The sequence below is a fragment of the Chinchilla lanigera genome, unplaced genomic scaffold, assembly GCF_000276665.1.
Source record: "Chinchilla lanigera isolate Chin_1 unplaced genomic scaffold, ChiLan1.0 scaffold00187, whole genome shotgun sequence".
Taxonomy (NCBI): Eukaryota; Metazoa; Chordata; class Mammalia; order Rodentia; family Chinchillidae; genus Chinchilla; species Chinchilla lanigera.
Window position 1 is genome coordinate 361,178 of NW_004955588.1, and position 21,616 is coordinate 382,793.

Genomic DNA, 21,616 nt, shown 5'->3' on the forward strand with positions numbered 1-21,616 from the left:
TTTTTTTTTTTTTTTTTTTTTTTTGTCTTTATTGAGACAGGGTCTTGCTATGCAGTTCAGGCTGGCCTCAGACTCACAAAGATTCCTCCTGCCTCAGCTTCCCCAATGCTGGGATTACAGGCGTGAGCCACCATGCCTGGCTAAAGATTTTTTGTGTGTGTGGTACTGGGAATCGAACTCAAGATCTTGCACTTGCCCGGCAGATACTTGTGCTGCTGAACTACATCCCCAACCCTCACAATTCTAAAGCTCCACACAGGTAGTACAAAGGATAAGGATAGTATTTTAAGAAAATCTAGGGCCAGGCCAGCCTGAACTGCATAGCGAGACCCTGTCTCAAAAAGACAAAAGAAAGAAAGAAAGAAAAAGAAAATCTAGTCTTTTCCAAAAAATTAGTAAGCATGACAGAGTGGAGTAACCCTTACATGAGAATTGTGTGTATGTGTGTCAGGAGGGTACTGGGATTGAGCCCAGAGCTTATGCAAGCAAACTAGACAATTGCTCTTAGGTTAAAAATTATTTCAAAGAATTTGTGAGCTTTAAGGTGATCACAGCTTTCAGAGTGGTAGCACAGGAGCTTACAGACACCACATAGATAAGGAACAAAAGTTACCTGCAGAAAAAGGTCTTTTGATTAAAATGGGGAGGACAGTGTAAAGATATTTACAAGAGGAAAATTAGTTGAGAATAAAGTAATAGTTACAAAAATATTATTCCTCTGTAACCATGAGGAAGCCCAGCAAGCTCTCAGAACTCCGGCTTTCTTCTGTTCTTGCTTCTGTTTCCCTCGTGGCTCTCCCTGGTCTGGAGATGAGGCTGCACATTTTCACGGCCGCCCCTCAGTGCAGGCGTGTATTGGGAGCAGCCTCTCTTTTCGCTCGCCACCATGGCTTCAGCTTCCTCACAGCTGAGGGGAGGAGACGAACATGCTGCGATCAGACACGCTGGCTTCTTATTGGAGCTGGGGTCTGCGTGTCAGGCTTGTGGACTGTGATGCGGTGATGGCAGCAGCAGGAGCCCCCTCGGCGGTCTCTGACGTGGCCGTCGGGCTGTTCCCAGGTGTGGTCACATGTGGAGACTTTTGGCTGGAGTCTTGGTCAGGTGGCGCTTTTGCTCGTTGTCTTTAGTGTCAGCTGAAAACCTGACATGGGTTTTAGTAGCAGAGTGCTTAGCCAAACCCTTTGGGCCCATGGTATGGCCTGGCAGGGCTGCTGAGGGCAGGCTGGTCCTCCGCCTCTGTGGGAACTGGAGTCGGGGCCTCTCCCTTAGGGCCAGCGGCTGGTTTGTCTTTTAGATGAATTTTGTTTCTTTCTTAATATGTTCATCAGGGGACTCCATTTCCTTAAAAACGAGCTTCATGGGGCTTTTTATTTTTTTGTTTTGTTTGGTTTTTTTTTGCCTTTTTGAGACAGGGTTTCACTATGCAGTTCAGGCTGAACTTGAGCTCACTTTGTAGCCCAGGTGGGCCTCGAACTCACAGTGATCCTCCTGCCTCAGCCTCACACCCAGCTTTTTAAAATTTTGGAGTAGTGACTGCAGTTCATTTCCTGTTCTTTGTAGAGAGAATTTCTTTCTGAAGGTTCCTTTGAATCTTTATCACTTATTTCACTTTTTCCTGAGGAAACTGCATTCTCTTGTCCTAGGGACCGTCTGTGGCAGAGAAGGGACTTTTGAAATAGTTCTCAGATCCTGCTCTTCCTGCCTTTCCTGGTTCCACAGTTCAGTGTAGACTCTGCTTATCTCAGCAGGACCCTGCTGGGAGGCGGCTCCCAAGGGCCATGATAGGGTTGTAACTTAGTCTTATCACAGAAGGATGCAGACGTTTAACTTTCAACCTGATTGCTATTTTCTTTTTTGCTTCCTGTTTAAGGTGGGCTTTCAAGGCTTATTACAGTATCTACCCTCAGGTTAGCCCAGAGGTCCAGACCCTTGGCCAGGTTCTGCAGATCACTGTACTTAAAAGAGTTCAGCTTCCCTGCAGAAGGGACACTCATGTTCTAGCTCTGCACCGGACACCCAGAAGAAAGGAAACTGATCTATGCAGCACCATTCCAAACTGTGGCACCAGGGCTGGGGATTTAGATCAGCTGCACAGCGCCTGCCTGGCAAGCGCAAGGCCGTGAGTTTGATTCTTGGTACTGGAAGAAAAACAAACAAAAAAGAAAAAACAAAAACCAAACTGTGGCACCGATTTTTAATTCCTAGAAGGGGATTTCTAGTTTTAGTTTTTAGTTTGTTGTTTTGTTTTGGTTTTTGGGTCTTGCTGGCCTGGAATTCTTGGTAATCCTCCTGCCTCAGCCTCCTGTTTTTCTGATATGTGAGCATGCACAGCTATAAACCTCCCTATTAGGACTGCTTTCACTGTGTCCCAGAGTGTGCTGTACTGGCACTGTCATTTGAGTCTATGAACAGCCTAATTTCTTCCTTGAGTTCTTTGGCATCATTTAGCAGATGTTGGATCCAGTTCTCGTGTTCTCTTGTTTTTGTTTTATTTTGTTTTTTTGTGTTTTTGAGACAGAGTCTCACTATGCAGTTCAGACTGGTCTTGAGATCATTTTGTAGCCCAGGCTGGTCTTGAACTTGCAATGATCCTTCTGCCTCAGCCTCCTCAGTGCTGGAATTACAGGCATGAGCCAAATTCATGGGGACAAAGGATTTTGTCCTTTTATGGAACTCCTAATGTTATGGAGGCAGGTGGGGTGTCCCCACCGCACTCCTAATTAATTTATTAACAAATTAATAATGGAACTCCTAATAATATGAAACTCCTAGTGGCTCATATTACACTATTAAAGTGTAATTCAAACCACGCCCAGCTGTGTCCTCACATTGATCACTTCTGCTGCCCATACCTTCAATCAATATAATTTTTAATCCTCTAAATTCCTTTTTGGAACCTTTTCATGGACTCCAATTCTTTGCAAACTGGTTTGTTTTTTTTTTTGTTTTGTTTTTTGGTCTTCTTGAGACAAGATTTCACTATGCAGTTCAGGCTGGCATCGAACTCACAGTGATCCTCCTGCCTCAGCCTCCCAAGTGCTGGGGTTACAGGCATGTGCCACCATGTCCAGCTCAGCTGGCTTTTTATTAGTGTTTACTATATGCCTAGATTGCTTCATTTAATACTTCCATTGTCTGTTTAGTTATATCTGCTATGATCCTTTTGTTTAAAAAAAGATTTCATTTTAAAAGAAACATTGTGACTGGAGAGGGGTTTTATAGTTTAGAGTTCCTTATCCATCTTCTGCCACCTCCCAGTTCATATTGAACCCAACCCATATTGCAATGGTAGATAAGCTGTTCATGTTTTAGATGGTCAGGATCAGTCCTGTCCCATTCGTCACGGATACAGCCTAGTGGCAAAGTCCAAGAGGTTTCCCATTGACTCAGCTTGGGGTCTTGGTCTGTAGTACCTGAACTTTACTCCTGGCTGGCTACGTCATACTGGCTCACCAAATAAATGACACTAGGTTTTGGGTTGCTCGCCTCTCCTTCTGGAGTTGGATCCCAGGTTCTTCTTGTTTCAAACACAGAACTGAATGAAACAAGCAAAAAGCAGTTGCAAGGTTTATTTGAAAAAAAAAAAAATTATTTGAAAAAGTGAAAATGAAGAGGGAGGGAGAAACTGGCTCTGCAGAGTGAGCCTGGGCCAAGTAAGGGAGGAAAAGCAAGATAAAAGCACACCCTGGAGGACACAGGGCAGTATGCTGAGGAATACCACATAGCCTATCCGCTATGATCCTGCTGAGCCCCTCATTGATGTTTTTTAGTCTCCTCTGCTATCTTTTCAAATAATTTGGGTATTTGACTTTTGCTTTCCTCTTCCTTAACACTCCCAGGATCATCTTTGGGGGAGTTGGGAGTTTCTCAAGGCAGTCTGTTGCCTTGTCTTCTTACAGTGTATTTCTACTGTTTGTACCAGGACTCGAACTCAGGACCTTACGCTTGCCAGGCAGGTGCTGTGCCGCTGAGGATATATCCCCAGCTCTTCTACTGTTTTTTGTTCCATTTGTTTTGTGCTTAGGTTTATGGGCAATTATAGTGGAAAGACTCTTGCTAGTATGCAGATCTCTTCAGTCTGCTTTTCAGGAAGGCACACTGCGTATGGCTAACCATAGTCCTTTGCCTTTATCCAACCACCTCTATTCATTTGGGAGGGGAGGATAGACTGCAACTGGTCCAACACCCAGTTCTCCAGGAATAGACTATTGCTAATTAAAGTATTATTAATCTCAAAGGTAATCTAGGCGTTGGCATAGAGAAAACCGTTTAATAGCAATAATTATGCAACCCTGAGAATATCAAGCAAATCAGCAATAATATCATCCAAAGGCAGGTGCAGTGGCTCATGCCTGTAATTCCAGCACTTGGAGGCTGAGGAAAGAGGATCATTACGAGTTCGAGACCAACCTGGGTTTCAAAGTGAGCTCAAGGCCAGCCTGAACTGCATAGCGAGACCCTGTCTCAAACACACACACACACACACACACACACACACACACACACACACACACAAAATCCAATAATGTACTGACCTTAACTATAGAAAGAAATCCATAAGTACAAAAATTTCACAATTGTAGTACAAACACAAGACAGCTCAATTTTTGTTTTTTTTTTTTTTGAGACAGGGTCTTGCTTTGCATTGCAGGCTGGCCTTGAACTTACTACGTAGCCCAAGCTGGCCTCAAACTCATGGTGATCTTTCTGCCTCAGCCCCCTGAGTACTGGGATTAAAGTTATATGCCATCATACCCAGCCCAAAACAATCTAGATATTGACAGAGAGCAAATATGTACTAAATGCAAAACTATCTGGCATGGTGGTACATGCCTATAATCTTAGCACTTGGGAGGCTGAGGCAGGAGGACTGTTGCAAGATCGAGACCAGCTTGGGCTACAAAGTGAGCTCAAAGCCAGCCTAAACTGCACAGTGAGACCCTGTGTCAAAAAGACAAAAATATTAATAAATATTAATAGTTACACTATTAAAGACATAAGGGGTTGGAAATAGAAGAATGCAAGAAGAAAAATTTGAAAAATTAAATAATGGTAGATGAGGGAGGATCAAAAAGTGACACAAAGGATCTTTTTTTTGTTTTGTTTTTTTGAGACAGGGTCTCACCATGCAGTTCAGGCTGGCCTTGAGCTCACTTTGTAGCCCAGGCTGGTCTCAAACTCTCAGTGATCCTCCTGCCTCAGCTTCCTGAGTGCTGGGATTACAGGCGTGCACCACCATGCCCGGTGACACAAAGGATCTCATTAAGGAGTAGAAGGATGTTTACAGAATTAGGTAAAGGTAACAGAAGAAAACAAAGGAGAAATGGAAGATAAAAAAGGGATGAAAGAAGAAAAAGAATATAAAGGATGAAAGTAAGGAAAAAAAGGCAGAAGGAGAAAGGAAAATGCCGCAGGCTCCAGTACGTTAGTGAAGAGGAAAGAGAAAGGGAAATAAAAGGAGTAGGAAAACAGAAAGAAACTTCTCCGTACTTCTGAAGGAGTGGATTTTGTCCTGGATCCAGAGTTTTGGCATCCAGCAGTTCAGTTTTCTCGTGGCCTGTGGGTCTGTGAGGTGCCTCCTCCCTTCAGAGGCCCCTCTATCAATGTGGCACCAGCAGCGGCATCCCCACCGCACCAGCAGATGGGAAGGCAGTCAGACCCCAAGTCGGTGCTGGGGGGAGGCAGTAGGGCTCAAGCACGCAGTGCTGGCACTTTCAGACGCTGCGCAACTCAAGCTAGTCCTGGACTCCCGCTGCAGAGGTCAGGGCTCATCTCCTTCCTGGCTGAGCTCAACTCCGTTGGGGGTCTCTTTCCAGCCTGCTCCCTGTCCGCAGCTGTCTCTCACGCTGTCAGTGTAGGAGGGCAACACAGGGGACCCTGAAGTGAAGCAGTTGTGCCCCCCCCCCCCGATCAATTTTCAAACAACCAACCCTTTCCTGGAATGGTGCCCAACCAAGCACTCTCTGGCAACATGCTGGGCACGGTGCTGGGACCCCATCTGGCTTCTTTCCTCCCTGGGTGGAGGAAATCCCCCTGGAGTAAAACCCTGCACTGTTCCTGCAGATCACCACCCCCTGGAGCCTGCATGGGCAACCCCGTCCACACCCCCGTTTCTCCCGTAGACCCCAGCACCCACCTTGATTCTGCAGAGCTGGGCTCCCCTCCTGATGGGCTGTGAGCCAGGGACAGTGTGCAGACTGTTTTGTTGCCTTCTCTGTGGTGTGGTCTGTCTTTCAAACTTCTCTGTAGCTTTTAATTTTCCTATCAGCTCCTTCCCGATTCCTGGCAATCTACTTCTCTTTTTTTCTTCCCGAAATTGTTATTTTCGTGTCTCTAGATTATTTTTCTTCACCAAGAAAGCCTGGATTATAATGAGTCAACTCCAAGATTCATTTGAAGAGGTGTAGTTATCCATCTAAATTCCTGTCATAAAAATAAATTTTCTCGAGAAGCTGAGGCAGGAGGATCGTCGAAAGTTTAAGGCCAGCCTGGGCTGAATAGTCAGTTCAGGGGCAGCCTGAACTGTACAGAGACACCCTGTCTCAAAAACCCCCTCAAAAAAAAAAAAAAAAAAAAAAAAAAATTGAAGACCTGGCATAGTGGCATGTGCCTATAATCCCAGCACTTGAGGGGCTGAGGCAGGAGGATCACTGAGTTTGAGGACAGTCTGCACTGCATAGACAGACCCTGTCTCACTTAATCAATCAATATGTTTAAAAAATAAAAAATAAGAAGGGTTGGGGTAGAGTTGTCAGGAGTAGAGTGCCCCTAGGTAAATACCCATTACTGCAAAAATAAATAACAAAAGAATTGTGGGCTGGAGATGTAGTGCAGTAGCAGAACATTTGCCTATGGTAGGTAAAGCCAGCTGGGCATGGTGGCGCACCCTTGCAATCCCAGCACTCAGGAAGCTGAAGCAGGAGGATCTTTGTGTGTTTGAGGCCAGCCAGGGCTACAAAGTGAGCTCAAGGCCAGCCTGAACTAATAGTGAGACCCTATCTCAAAAAGACAAAAAACAAACAAATACAGGTAATGTCATAGTTAAATCCCCAGCACTACACACAACACTCACAAAAACCAAACAAACTATATGTCAGCAATAAATGATTTTGGAGTATAACTCCATCATAGGCATATATATATATTTGGGGGGGCGGGTACAGGAATCAATCTCAGGACCTTGTGCTTGCCAAGCAGGCACTTGTGCCACTGAGCTATATCCCCAGCCACGCCTGTATTTTTGGATGTAAATGACAGATCTATCTTAGAAGCAGAAGTCACGAAATAATATAGACCCCTTTTCCTGAAAAATTTTAAAAGAAAAAAAACAGGCCAAGGAGGTAGCTGAGTGGTACCTAGCATGTGTGAGTCCCTAGGTTCAATCCCCAGCACAAAGGAGAGGGAGAGGGAGGGAGAGAGAAATTGTTTCTCAGATATTCCTGTACTTTTAAATTTTATTTTGGGGTACTAGAGATTGAACCAGGGCCTTTGTACTGAACTATATCCTAGGCCATTTTATTTTTCATAACAAAGACAGGGATTTTGAGACAGGGACTCACTAAATTGTTCAGGCTGGCCTCAAACTCGTGAGCCTCCTGCCTCATCCTCCCCAATAGCTAGGATTATAAGCAAGCACCACTGTATCCAGTTTAGACCATGTTTCTTTTTTTTTGTAGTGGGAATCGAACTCAGGATCTTGTGCTTGCTAGGCAGGCGCTTGTGCTGCTGAGCTATATCCCCAGCTAGACCATCTTGTTTTAATAACATTTTCTTTTTTCTGGTGGTAGAGACTGACCCCAGGCCAGAGCTCAAGCATGCTAAGCATGTGTTACACTGTTGAACTATATCCTCACACCACCCCCGCCTTTTTTTTGAGACAGGGTCTTGCTAAGTCATGAAATTCCCCAAGCTGGGCTTGAATTTGTTTTGTTTTGTTTTGTTTTCAGTACCAGGAATTGAATTCAGGACCTTGTGCTTGCCAGTCAGATGCTTGTGCCACTGAGCTATGTTCCCGGCCCTAGGCTTGAACTTGTGATCCTCCCACCTCAGCCTCTCATCATACAGCTCTGTTAAGCTTGTGGCAGTGGCCAGGCATGGTGGTGCACGCCTGTAATCCCAGCACTTGGGAGGCTGAGGCAGGAGGATCATTTTAAGTTTGAGACCAGCCTGGGCTACAAAGTGAGCTCAAGGCCAGCCTGAACTGCAGAGTGAGACCCTGCCTCAGAAAAACAAAAAACAAACAAACAAAAAAAGCTTGTGGCAGGATAAAGAAAGACAGGAGCAAGGAACAGGAGAAATATTCCAACTCTCCCTTCAAGGACTGATCTCTCCTGCTGTATCATCTTCTTTTGAGGAAGGACGGGAATATATATGTATTTCTTTTTCCCCTTGGCCTCACTTCCTACACTAACCCTCCCTGTGACTCACTCCTACTAAACTCTTACTGTCTAAATACTCCCCCATCTCTTTCTTTCTCTACCAGGAAACGGAGCCCAATTACCAAGTCTTGATGCGCATCCTTATCTCTCGATGTGAGATCGACCTTCTAAGCATCCGGGCTGAGTTCAAGAAGAAATTCGGGAAGTCGCTCTATTCTTCTCTCCAGGTGAGACTTGGCCAGTCCTCAGCCTGGAGCTCCAGAGCTTTACCCCTTGCCTCTGCCCAGGGTCCCTGCCCACCTGCTCACTGCTGAGCATGCGCTGGGCCTGTGAGGAGCGTTCGTTTGGTTAACTGAGCTGAGCTCTGAGCTCTGAGCTTCGCGCACCAGGGAGGACCCTGCCCTTGGATGGACCCGTGCGAGGGAGGAGTCAGAATTCTGGAGCCTGGCGCTGTGGGTCTGACTCAACCTGACTCCCGTCTGCAGGATGCAGTGACAGGAGACTGCCGGCAGGCCCTGCTAGCCCTGTGCAGAGCTGAAGACCTCTGAGACCTCCCTGCCTTCCACCTCACGCGACACTTAAGCTGAGTCCCTGTGTGGCTGAGCCTGCAAGGGACCAGTGCAGACTCTGCATAGGATAACCCCGCACGGAGCACCACCTGCCCCAGCTCCTCGTTGAGGCTGGGACTCTGCATGTCTTTTAGATTCCTTAATAACCCTCATCTCAAAACGATGTCTGTACCTGAGACTTCTTGCTCCATCTTGGGTGTGTGGTCACGGGACATCTTTGAAAGTTTCTGTCCTGCTTGTCCTCAGACACTGGCCAGAACCTCCCTGGTACTTGAATTCAGTTGGCAAAGCCCACTGCTGTTGTTTGTGTTCCCTAGTTTGAAGTTTGGGTGGAACAGGACGTGGACCAGGAAGAGGCCTTTGACCTGGTGCACCTCGGATGAGCACTGAACTGTTCAACAGGAACCCTGTTTTTGCCCAGTGCTACAACAGCCAACACACTCTGCCCCGGGCACTCCCCTCGTCTTTCCCCAGGAAATTTCAGACAAAGTAACTGAACAGCTATCAGAACAAGGTCAGAAATGGTCAGAGGGAGCAAAAGACCATCTGTTTGAACTGGGAAGATAGTAGAGTGTCAAACTACCCTCTCCAACCTGGGAAATCTTGGTAACTTGCCCAATTCATCTGTTCACGAAGTGGGCTGGGGATTTAGCTCAGCGGCACAGCGCCTGCCTGGCAAGCGCAAAGTCGTGAGTTCAATTCCCGGTACAGGAAAGAAAACAACTACAAAAAAGACATCTGTCCACGAAGGATGTGGAGACCCACCTCTCTCTGGGGCAGAATTTACCAAAGAACATCTATGAAAAACATAAAGGAAGTGGGCATGGTGATGCATGCCTGTAATACCAGCATTTGGGAGGATGAGGCAGGAGTTCAAGGCCACCTTGGACTATGTAGCAAGACCCTGTCTCAAAAAACAAAACAAAACAAAACTATAAACAAGGGCAATGTGGTTCCCCATGGTGGTTTGATTAGAAATGACAGGCAAGGGATTTAGCTTAGGGGCAAAGCGCCTGCCTGGCAAGCACAAGGTCGTGAGTTTGATTCCTGGTACCAAAAGAAAAACGAAAAACACAACAAAAAAAACCAACAAAATCAGAAATGACAGGCAGCCTTCTGCCTCTCCCCACCTCCCCCTTTCTGCATTCCTCAATGGTCAAATACCTAACCCCACTGCTACAGGGAAAAGCAAACAACAGATCTCAGGAAAGAAGTTTTATTTCCAAACCTTAGGCAGGTATTACAAATAACAGATAGAAACCCAAATCAAACCCTGAAACAAATGGAAAGAGACCTGCAGTAGCCAGGAGCCCCCAGGCAGTCTGAGACAGGAAGCAGGAGAGATCTGCATTCCAGAGAGGGACCTCACCCTGGAGCCTGAGTTTGTGTATTCAAGAGACTATTCTGGGGAAGGGAAGGAGACCAGAAATCTTCACCCCACCCATCCCTGGGTGGGAGGAAGAGAAGGCAGCAGCAATGAGGGCAAGGATGTTGCTGAGTCTGTCCTTGCCGGCCCTGACCCCCAACAGTCCATAAATAAGTTACCCTGTGTATCTCAGGGGCGGAGGTGGGGAAGCAAACAAACCAACAACAGCCTCTGAAGAAGGGGCAGCGCTACAGCAGAACACAGTCTGACTGGTGCTTTGGCCTCGGCCGCCGCTCCCCAGCTGGCCGTCCAGATGCGGCTCCTCTTCCCTGTATGGGATTTAACAACTGGTCATGCAGCACCTTTGCAAGGGCACAATGTTCTAGAAGAGGGTCAGGATCAGGGGCAGCAGGGAAAGAAAGACAGGAAGGGGTGCCAGGGAAAAGGTAGGCAGGAGAAAGGCCTGCAGAGGGAGGGGTGTGGGGACTCACCTGGGGCAGTGGGGCCCGCGTCTGCACGGGCTGGACTGCTTGCTGCTGTTGATACTCCTCTTGCTGAAGTTGCTGGGCCAGCTCCAGGTCAGTCAGGCCCAGCGTGCCTTGGGGCTGCTGCTGCTGCAGGGACAAGGCAATTAGGTAGTCCTGGAAAGAAGAAGAGTTAAAGGTGGGCAACACCTGTAATTCCAGCACTTGGGAGGCTGAGGCAGGAGGATCCCCACAAGTCTGAGGCCAGCCTGAGCTACATAGTGAGACTTTATCTCCAAACAAAACAAAACAAAACAAAACAAAACAAAAAACCTCCAAAGAGTTACAAGGCGATATGAACAGGGCCTGGTTAGACTGAGATTTAGGCTAGGTTTCCAAACCACAGTTTCTTTCAAATTCTCCAGTTTCTTCTCCTTTCCCCCTCAGAACAAAACACAGAGCCAATGTGTTCTCTGTGGTGCCAGAAGGATATACACCAAGTGAGGAGATGGTCCACAGGGAATGGAGAGGGAAGCAGCATGGGTGTTACACGTCATGGGCCCCTGATGATAAAACGCATGCAGTTCGCTTACGGCCCAAAGCTCTGAGGCCAGTGAGACCTCTGCACCTTTCCTGAAGGCCACACACACCTGGTCTACCTGCAGCTGCTTTTCCGGGGAGCCGTCCCCACCTTCTGCTCCAGGCGCCTTGCCCAGGGCATGGCTGAGGTGGAAGTCAGAGTCACAGAAGCAGCTGTCCCCATCCACATTTTGCAGGCTCTCCCATACCACTTGCTCCTCTTGGAGAAAACCCTGGTCTGTGACCAGTAGGTACAAGTGACTCTGCAAAGAACAGACGGAGCCCATTGGTGGGATGGGTGACACAAGGGCAGCTGACTGCCCTCGATCACCTGAGACCTTTGAACCAACTGGCGTGGTGGCCGAACACATGCCCTTTTGTAAATGTGTCTGGCCGGGGAGAGAAGGGGGCTATCGCAGCGCAGGGCCAGGGACAGTGTGGTGTTATTTTGGTTGAGTGTAGGGTCCGCAGGGCTGAGGTGCCACCCAAGAGCCTACTTCTACCCCACTCCCCCTGGTTCTCCGGGCTCATTGATGGCAATGAGGCCAAACCCTTGAGAGCCAGAGGCATTTCCCTCCTCTATGAGTTCCTAGAGAGCTTTGGCCATTTCTAACTCTGAAAGACTATAATGCTCTTCAGAAGTTCCCCTTCTTCTTTCTGGGAGAGGGTTCTCCCTTCCTGTCCTGCTGATGGCAGGCTTATCCTGTATGGTTTGCCGTGGCCACTGCAGTGTGAGCAGAAATAACAGGTGTCATTTCCAGGCAGAAGCACTAAGAGTAAACACAGAGTGACCGGCTTTCTCTCCCATGTCTCCCAGATAAAGGCTCTTTGTCAGCTTGAGTCCCAGCAGGAAGATGGTGTGGGACAGAATGTCACCCATCTGCAGTGGCATGCAGCATGAATGAGAAATAAACATTTGTCATGGGAAACCAAAGGATTTTAAGGTCAGTTGTACCCACAGGTTAACCTGCCTTATCCTGGCTAAGACACTGACCCAGGAAAAAAAGGTATAGGGAAATGACAGCATTCCAGCCCCCCACTTCCGAATCCTCATCACCTTGTGCTTAGTCATAGTGCTAAAGTGGTTGTTCCGGAAAAAGACGCTAAGTTCATCCTCCTTGGCAGCTGCAGTAAGCTCGCAAAGGCCGTGATAGGTCAGCTGTGCCGCAGTGGTCTCCAGGAACTGCTCTGCAATCAGGCCTGTCAGAAGGCATGAGACAGGGAACTTGGCTTCAATCCAAAAGCCCATGATGGGCCTGGCATGGTGGCACATGCCTGTAATCCTAGCACTTGGGAGGCTGAGACAGGAGGATCACTGCAAGTTCAAGGCCAGCCTGGGCTACATAGGGAACTCAAGGCTAGCCTGAATTATGCAGTGAGATCTTCCTTGTCTCAAATAAATAAATAAAGCCCATGATGCAATGGGAAAAAAAGAGGAGTGTGGCTCAGGGTAAAGCATCTGCCTCACATGCATGAGGCCTTGGATTTGACCCATAGCACCATCAGAAACAAACAAAATCCAGGATGGTACCATCCCCAAATCTCCTATCAAAAGCCCTCCTGAGTTCCACGTGAAATCCCTTTGCTGGGCTATGGATGTACCACAGGGGCAGGGCACGTGGCTAGTGCACTCAGGGCTTGGATCTAGTGCGTGCAGGACAAGTGGGATGGGTGGGAGATGACAGACAGTGCACCATGAACCCAAGCAGCCACCCTTCCCATCATGTGAGACCATGGGGGCCGAGGGATCTCACCTTCTGTCACAAGGTTGGGGTCACTGGAGTGTTTGCAGGTGATGATCTTCTCTACCAGCTGGTTATAACTCAGTTTCCCAACTGCACTCACAGCCTCAGGACTCTTCAGGGGGTGAAAGTGTGTGGGACCAAAACAAAATCTGAGTCTTTTTTGTTTTGTTTTTTAAGGAAGGAAATGAACCAAGCCCACAAGGACTGCAGCCTTATGATCAAAGGTCCCTGAATTTTTGATGTCTAAAGAACAGATTCTATTTGCATGTAATTTGATATATTGGAAGCCAGTCTCAAAAAAGGTTAAAAGTCAAGAAATTCTGCAGTAGGTCTGGTCTCCAAACCTCTTTCCTCCCAGCCAGTCTACCTCCTAGCTCCCTAACCCCACCTCACCAAAGTGTGCCTCACTCACAGCCCAAGCTGTAGAAGTCTCCCCAGAGCCTCCCCTCACCTGAGGATCCACAAGCCAGCCGTGATACAGAGGGATCCCCAGGAGGTCAAAGACGCTGCACTCGGGCGTGTACTCGAAGTCTGAGACGCCCGTGAACCGCACGTTCACGTCCAGGCCTGTGGCCAGCTTAGGCAGCACTGTCATTGCGTCATCCACATTCTGGAGGCAGAAAAGAAAACGATGGCCCAGGCTCCTCTCCCTATGCATTCCACTCCCACCCCCTGAAAGTAAAAAAAAAAATAACACTGATCCTGTTTCTTTTGTTCCTTAGCTCTCTTATAAGCCATTCCATTCCTCTTTTATATCCCTAGACCTTTTTAAAAATTTTTTTTTGTCTTTTTGAGGCAGGGTCTCACTATGCAGTTCAGGCTGGACTTGCATTCACTTTGTAGCCCAGGGTGGTCTCGAACTCGCAATAATCCTCCTGCCTCAGCCTCCCAAGTGCTGGGATTACAGGCGTGTACCACCACATCTGGCAAAATTTTTTATATTTAAATTTTATTTATTTATTGGTTTTTTGAGATAGGGTCTCACTATGTAGTCCAGGCTGGCCTCAAACTCATGGTAATCCTCCTGCCTCAGCTTCCCTAGTACTGAGATTACAGGTGTGTGCCACCACATGCAGTTTCTAGGCTGAGTTTGAACTTGCATTCCTCCTATTTCAGCCTCCCAGAATGCTGGGAGTATAGGCATGCACCACCATGCCCAGCTCTCAGGACCAAAAATATATCATCTTCTGCTGTTCCTGTAAAAGTTATAATTCAAGCATCCTTACTCAAAAGGAGCAAAAGGCTTCTCTCCGGGGTCCCAGTGTCCTCTTACAAGCCAGCAAACCCATTTGTGCGCAGAGCACTGGCCTCACCTGTTGAAAGTTAAGCTGAAGTCCTTCTGACTTCTCCTGGGGCTTGATAGACAGGAGGCAGTCTCCTATAAGACAGGATCCCTTGTCAGCCTACTCTACCCATAGCCCCAAAGCTCGGTCTCTTCTGGAAAGTGACAATAATGTCATGGCACCACATATTTTCAGAGCTGGAGTGGCCCTCAGAAACTGATCCAGACCCCTTGGAAATAGGTTTACAAAGGTGAAGGGCCCACCCAAGGTCACATAGGGAAGCTAAGGGCAGAGGATAGGGGTATAGCTCACTGGTAGAGGACTTGCCTAGCATGCTCAAGGCCAAGGTTTGGCCCCAAGCACAGAAAAAACAAACAAGTAAACAACAAAAACGAGCTCAGCGGCACAGTGCCTGGCAATTGTAAGGTTCTGAGTTCAATTCCCAGTACCAAAAAACTAAACTAAACTAAAACCCAGGATTCCTGACACCTTGATCTTTTCTTTCTACCTTGACCTTTGCTTTTCATTGTCCAGCCTTGCAGAGATGCCCCAAAAACCCTTACCCTCCCAGCCATGCCATGGCCCCAAATGGGGATCCCTCCATAGCCTGGGTTTCTGGCTGAGTGGATAGCTCTGGGAGCCCCAGGGGCAACTCCTCTTCAGGGCCCAGTCTCTCACCAAGGTGGGCCATGAGCTCGTCTGACGTGATCACTTCCTTCTGGGGAGGCAGCTTCACCTGGAAGTAGAAAGCGTGAGCAGGTGGGCCTCCCTCCCAGAGTACCACAGAAGAACCCACGGGAAGCCAGGCGGGGGTGAACTACTGCAAGGCATTCCCTGGTGTTAGAGAACAGCAGAGACAGGAGTAGGACGGAGAACAACCTGGAAAGTTCTGACTGGTCTGAGAAAAGATCCAGGTGGTGGCTGGAAAAGGAGAACTCCCAGCATCTCCCCAGGCCTGTCTGAAGGCCCTCTTACCTTCCACTGAAGAAAGAGGGTGTTCATGATGGCGAGCAGAGGGCACGGGCCGTTAGCGCTCTGTGTGATGACGGGCGTCCGCTCTCCCTTCCAGGGGATCCACTTCACGCAGTAGAAGTCCGGCTCAGGCTGCCGGGCCCTGGGGGACTGGGGGAGCTCCTGGGGCCTGGAGCAGGCCCCAATCGCCTCTGTTTTGGGCAACTTCCCGCAGGCTGGCCCAGGTGGACGCGCGTGGGCTTCAGGTGGGGGGCACTCGAGGTTCTCCCCGCCCTGGGCAGGGAGTGGAGTTTGGTCTCCTGGCTCCGGCTCTCTTTGGTCTCCCTGCTCTCTCTCCCCATTGCCATCCTCGGCATCTGCGTTCTGAGGCTGCTCCTCAGATCCCAAGGGGACTTCGTGGTTTTCCCAGGTGACTGCTTCTGCACTTCTGGCCTTATCAGGGCCCAGGTGCTCAGACTGAACATGTGCCATGGTGGGAAAGAGTCAACTAAGGGTTCCTGACGGTGTTTCCTGACCTGGGACTTTGCCTAGGCCAGTCCTGGTGTACAAAGGCCAGCCCTACCCACCAAGATCATTGGGTCGCAAAGCAGAGACCTGGAAAAGGCTTGGAAAGTGGACGTAGTTCAGAAGCTGGCTCGGTCTACACAGTCACTCCTAGCTTGGAACAGCACCTGACTTTCCCTGCTGTGTACACAGAAGGACTCGGACTGAGCTCTCCACCACTAACTTGCTGTGACCAGATGGGGTCGGCGCAGGCTGGGCTTGCAGGCTTAACAGGGAGGACTCTGGGCGGGGCGTTGAGTGCTTTGAGTGGACTCAGCTTCCCTGAAACACATAATGACAGAGAATGAGGGAAGGACCGAGTGATAGAGGACCTCCAAATGATACAGGGAATGATTACAACTTCCACCCTGCTAGATGTCCCATATGTCGAGTTTGTGTTCCCCAAAATTGAAGAATGAATTCTGAGGAACACCAGAGTTAAGAATAGGAAATTTTATTGAAGGAGAGACAGCTCCCGAGAGATAAGAGGGGATCCAGAAAGTGGGTTGCCCACAAGCCCGCTTCTCAAAGCAAGTTTTGTAGAACAGAATCACAAGATGGGTACAAAACCATGAAGTGGGGTACAAGGTAGGACAAAACTATGGGCAACCAATAAGATCACAAGTACAGTCACTTAGGTAATTTTGATCCAATGGAGAAGCAAGTCATGTAGCAAGTGTGCATGGAAAGAACGGGACGATTTTGGGAAGAGATGAGTCAGGAGGTCCCGATGCCCATTTAGAATATCAATCATTGCTGGGCGTGGTGGCACACGTCTGTAATCCCAGCACACGGGAGGCTGAGGCAGGAGGATCACTGTGAGTTCGAGGCCCACCTGGACTATAAAGTGAGCTCAAGGCCAGCCTGAGCTGCATAGTGAAACCCTGTCTCAAAAAGGCAAAAATATATATATATATATATCAATCACACATTACGTAGGTGTAGTCACTTCATCTTTGTCCCGAGGCCTGGCCTTCAGTGAATGCGCCTCCACCCACACTTGTAAGCTCTTGTCTTCTGCATTGACTCCTTCAAGGGCCTGGGCCTGTCGGACTGCCCGTAATATCTCTACCTAACTTAGCTGTCTATAATAAGAGGAGGGGAAAGGAGAAAGGAGAAAGAGGAAAAGAACAGAAATGAAGAAAGAGCTGGGCATGGTAATACACACCTGTAATCCCAGCACTCAGGAGGCTGAGACAGAATTGCTGTGAGTTCAAGGCCAGCCTGGACTACATAGCATGACCCTGTCTCAAAAAAAAAAAAGAGAGAAATGGAGAAAAAAGGTTAAGCTATTCATGGTAACACAGGCCTCAGCTATGTGAGAGGCTAAATCAGGAAGATCAAAAGTTCATGTCCATCCTGGGTAACTTCAGGTAGCTTAGTGAGGAGCCTTGTCACAAAAAGAGGGGGCTGGGATGTTCACTGGTAGAGCAACTTGCCTAACCCACTCGGCAGCCGGCAGCCCGCAGCCGGGAGGGTTAATTCCTCTGCCTTTCACAGAACTCCACAACACACACAGGGCCCCTGAGGGCGCCCCTGCTTGCCTCACCTCAAGGCTGAAAAGGTTCACAATCACATAGTGCTTGGGGTGGAGTGGAGATGCAGGGCAGAACCGAGCTGCTCCTGGTGACACCCTGGTGAGGAAAGGGAGGGCTCTACGGAACCTTACACAATCCCAACCGCAGCAAGGTCCTGGGAGGAGCTTCCTGTAGGCTAGAGAAAGGTAGGTTACAAAGACTTGAGTTGGAGGGTGGGTCTGGTAAATAACTTCAGGTTGGGGGGCATAAAAAGCATTCCCCTCAAGTCTTCCAGCAAACTTCTCGGTCTCCTTTTTTTTGAGATATGGTCTTGCTAGGTAGCCCAGGCTGGTCTAGAACTCAAAGCAATCCTCTTGCCTCAGCCTCCTGAGTGCTGGCATTACAGACATGTGTCACCACCCTGCTCCAGGGAGCTTCTCTTGACAGCTGGAGTTGAGACAGTTCCTCTTTTATCCCAAATTGCATAAGCCCAGAAATACTCCCCCCTCCCCCTCCTCCTTATCAGTTAGTTGTAAACTCCACTGCACTCGGACCAGTGGAGTGGTCCTCTTTTTTTTTTTTTTGAGACAGGATCTTGCTCTGTAGCCTAGGCAGGCCTCAAACTGGCAGCAATCCTCTTGCCTCAGCCTCTAGAGTGCTGGGATTACAGGCGCGTGCCATCACACCAGGTCAGAAATGCTCTCTTGTCAATTATTTATATGGGATATAAAAATGCTAATTACTGGTTTACATAAAAAAAAAATATTCCCTCAGCCGGGTGTGGTACACATGCCTGCAGTCTCAGCACTTGGGAGACTTGAGGTAGGAAGACAGTGAGTTCAAGGTCAGTCTGAGCAGCAAGATCCTTTCTCAAAAAGAAAGAAACTAATCTTGTCTTTTCTCCAGCTTCCTCTTCACCTGAGATAACGCTGTCTTCTTACAACTTGCAATAATTTGGACAGGGCAAGGTGGAGCACACCTGTAATCCCAGCACTTCAGAGGCTGAGGCAGGAGGATTGCTTTGAGTTTCAGGCCAGCCTGGGCTACGTAGCAATACCTTATTTCATTTTTTTTTTTTTTTTTTTTTGTCTTTTTGAGACAGGTCTCGATATGCAGCTCAGGCTGGCCTTGAGCTCACTTTGTAGCCCAGGCTGGTCTCAAACTCACAACGATCCTCCTGCCTCAGCCTCCTGGGTGCTGGGATCACAGGCGTGCGCCACCACGCCCGGCTAAGAGTGGGAAAGTTAAAAAAAAACCTTGAAAAAAAGCAGGGCTTATTTTCTGCCCAGTGCTAGCAATGATCAATAACTGAGTGGGGGTTGGGGAGCGAGCTGGCCAGAAGGAGTGACCAAAAGAAAGCAGAATCTGGGCCCCGAGGGAGATGGGTCCTCAGGACCTGGGCAGAGGCGCGTGGCCTTGGAGACAGGCAGAGAATAAAGAGAGCTCCCACCTACTGTACGGTGCTCTAGGGGGAGTCACAAAGTACTTCAGACTGGGGAAGGACAGGGCGGGCGTACTTGAGGAAATCAGAATTTCATCCTTTCCTTCTCTTTCCTCAGCTCAAGTCCTGTACTTCCTCTTCAGCCCAGAATTCTCTTAAGGTGTCAAGTGAGGCTTTAAAAGGGCCCTGACCCCATCCCCAGGGGAGGAAATCACCCCAGAGTAGAACCAGCACATAAAATAGGGGTGTCTGTGGCTTCCAGAAGGGACCCCTTCCCTAAGACCTTTCTCTCCCCTCAAGTCCGGTACTATTGGTGCCAGGCTCCCCAGTCTGACCCAGATCTTCAAGCAACCAATGGTTTCAATTTTCCCTTCACAGTAAGTCAAATAGTTCGCTGCCTGCTGCTCTCAAGGAAGAGGGGAAGGGCTTGGTGAGGAGGAAATGAAGGGACCAACACCACCTCCTTTCCATTCTCCTTCCAGCCAACCAGACTTCCAGAGACCACTGATGGGAGGAGAGCTGGCTGCCAACTCCCCAGAGCTGGAGAGGAAAAGAACTGTAGGTGAGGGAAGAGGTGGAAAAAAATGGTTAAAACAAAGTTTTTACCTTAAGTGGTGCAGTTCCAGGACAGAAAGGAGGGTTCTGCTCTGACAGTTTGATGGAGGGGGAGGACGGCGAGGGTCACCAGAGCGTGCTGCCTCCCGGCTGTCAATGCCAGGCGTGTACAGGTTGACACAGGTTCAGCGCGAGCGTGGCCGGGCTGGCGGGTTGTGGCCACTTCCGGACTCACACCCGGGGCTGGGGGCAACGCAGCAGGGTGAGGGCAAGCAGGGCGCAGTCCTGGGCTCTCTCCAAGCGTCTTCAGGATTCCTGAGTAGCTGAGTCTCCGGCATGTGCTCCAGGCCCTGCGTACAAACTGGTTTTCAAAGGAAGTTTGTGGTTTTGTTTCTTCCTCTCTCTCTCTTTTCCATCGGGACAAAGAAAAATTCGTCAAGGACAAGCTCCCTAGAGGAGGAGGGGCCTGCCTAGCACTGGAAGATTTCCATCAAGGCTTTCTTACTTGGTCAGCAGCTTAGTGATCAGCAGAGACAGAGAGAGAAACAGGAGAGGAAAACAACAGACCCTTTCTCTTCCTTTTGCCTGCCGCTGGGAAGGACGGAGCGCTTGTGCCTCTCTGGTGAGAACAGGGAAGAGCAAGTGCCCTGCTGAGTGGGAGGAGCAGGCTGGACAGCCGCAGCTGGTTGGGTCTGGGCTTTCTCCCCGCGTGTGCCGGACAGACCTGTGCTCTAGATCCACAGAAGCACAGTCAAAGAGCACGATATTTGCGTTCTTACTCATTTAATGTAAAAAACAGTCCCACTTCTGTCCTTGTGGAGCCCACTGAGGGCTCCTTTGCAAGCCTCACCTTCTCATCAGTTACCTCCGCTCGGCTTTCAGCTTGGGGGGCAGGCAAAGCTTGTGTGAGACTGGCAGTAGGAAGCAGAGGGATAGGTTCATAGCTGAGGGAACCCTTGGTGAGAAGCGGGCCTCTGTTTACAGGGGAAGGACCAGGATGTGGGGAGTGGAAAGTGGCAGTTAAGAGAAGTCGGAACCTAAATTCTGAAGGGTCCTCCAAACTCTACCTAAACAGCTGTCACAGGATGAGACGCCAAGCAACTGTGAAGACCGAAAGGGCAGTTGGAACAATCAGGGGAGTAGAGAGCAAAATGCCAAGGTTACAACAGTCCAAGAAAGGAATGAGAAGGTCTCTGCTGAGGCCTAGAACAAAGAGACTGCAGAGTGAGAGGAAGAAGCAGCAAGGGTAGATATTAAGGAGAGCTCAAAGACTATTTTAATATTTTTCTTGTATGTGCAACTACAAAATTGGAAGCAATAGATCAGTTGGGTGAGCAGAGAATTGTAGAAAGGAAGATGGAGAGCTGTTGTGTTACGTCGTAAAGTGCCAACTAAATGTTGGGTGTCACATACGTTAAGTACTATACTTAGCCCAGTCTGAGAGAGGAAGTTCAGAAGCCACAAAAATGGGTTAATGTGACACATACGCATCTGTATGTCAAATCCCTAAGGAAATTCTCCGGTTGTTGGAATGATGTCGGGCCGCCTGGCCTACATTTCCCAGCACGCCCTGCGCCGCGCCCCTTCCACCTCCGGAGCGACGTCCCAGGAGTCTCTGGGTGCAGAACTCCGCCCCCGCCGCTGGGGCGGGGCGTGTTGGACTCCGAGAGCGCCGGGTGACGCACTTCCTCCCACGGCTGGCGGCTGAATCGCCTTGTGGCGGGTTCGAGTCCTGCCTCCTGACTCTGGCTTCTAGACCCCCGAGTTCTGGGCGGGGTGCATTCGCTCGAGAGTCTCTCCTCGACCAGGGGCGACGGCAACCCTTGGGCTTCACCATGGAGGACTACCTGCAGGGTTGTGGAGCTGCTCTGCAGGTAACGGATCTCTGACTGTAAGGAATGGAGCATGGATGGGGTCCGGGAAGGGCGAAGATGTGGGATCTGGGGAACTCGGACGGACCGTGTAGAAGGGATCACCGAGGGTTGGGGAGGGGACGTGGAGTCTGATCAGGTTTGGGGTGTGAGGAGCGAGTACTAGCTTACGAGCCAGAGAATGCTGCTCATTCTCCCCGCGTTAGGTTCGCCGCCTTCGAGATCCGCCCAGGAGCTGCGGGGAGGAGTCCTGGGTCTGGGTCCTGAGTGATTTGAGTCTTTGCCCGCTGTCGCCTGTGCCAACCGTGCCCCCGAGTACACTCGCTCCTGGCT

The 21,616-nt window shown here is 49.2% G+C and overlaps 3 protein-coding genes across 14 annotated transcripts in view; 2 read left to right on the forward strand and 1 right to left on the reverse strand.

The window, feature by feature from the left end:
• Anxa9 (annexin A9) overlaps nt 1-13,546 on the forward strand; it is a 22,549-nt gene extending 9,003 nt beyond the window's left edge. For 3 of the 5 annotated variants that reach the window (XM_013509919.1, XM_013509917.1, XM_013509920.1), the window contains 2 exons: nt 8,483-8,605; nt 12,174-12,407. In XM_013509919.1, coding sequence (XP_013365373.1) covers nt 8,483-8,605; nt 12,174-12,257 — 207 coding nt within the window. In that variant the 3' untranslated portion in view covers nt 12,258-12,407. Of the gene's footprint in view, nt 1-8,482; nt 8,606-8,863; nt 9,242-12,173; nt 12,408-13,278 lie in introns of those variants that run through there. The other 2 variants (XM_013509918.1, XM_005414458.2) reach the window with 2 other exon arrangements.
• On the reverse strand, nt 10,148-20,990 carry Fam63a (family with sequence similarity 63, member A). Of its 7 annotated transcripts, none has more exons than XM_005414474.2 (11): nt 20,900-20,990; nt 19,464-19,762; nt 15,360-16,181; nt 15,063-15,120; nt 14,415-14,479; nt 13,553-13,711; nt 13,111-13,213; nt 12,414-12,556; nt 11,428-11,619; nt 10,805-10,954; nt 10,148-10,642 (listed from the first exon to the last, which is right to left on the reverse strand). In XM_005414474.2, the coding sequence occupies exons 3-11, from the start codon at nt 15,825-15,827 to the stop codon at nt 10,562-10,564; spliced, it is 1,419 nt and encodes a 472-aa protein (XP_005414531.1). In that variant the 5' UTR covers nt 15,828-16,181; nt 19,464-19,762; nt 20,900-20,990; the 3' UTR covers nt 10,148-10,561. The 7 variants fall into 7 exon arrangements, with proteins under 7 accessions (XP_005414531.1, XP_005414529.1, XP_005414530.1 ...); XM_005414472.2 differs by lacking the exon at nt 20,900-20,990 and adding an exon at nt 19,980-20,128; XM_005414473.2 differs by lacking the exon at nt 20,900-20,990 and adding an exon at nt 19,918-20,128.
• The window catches only part of Prune (prune exopolyphosphatase), a 28,649-nt gene continuing 25,648 nt past the window's right edge, over nt 18,616-21,616 (forward strand). The window contains exon 1 of one of the 2 annotated variants that reach the window (XM_013509914.1): nt 18,616-19,419. Coding sequence is in view for 1 of the 2 variants with exons in the window: in XM_005414471.2 (XP_005414528.1) it covers nt 21,248-21,286 (39 nt within the window). In the remaining variant the exon portion in view is untranslated. Of the gene's footprint in view, nt 19,420-21,122; nt 21,287-21,616 lie in introns of those variants that run through there. The other variant, XM_005414471.2, reaches the window with a different exon arrangement.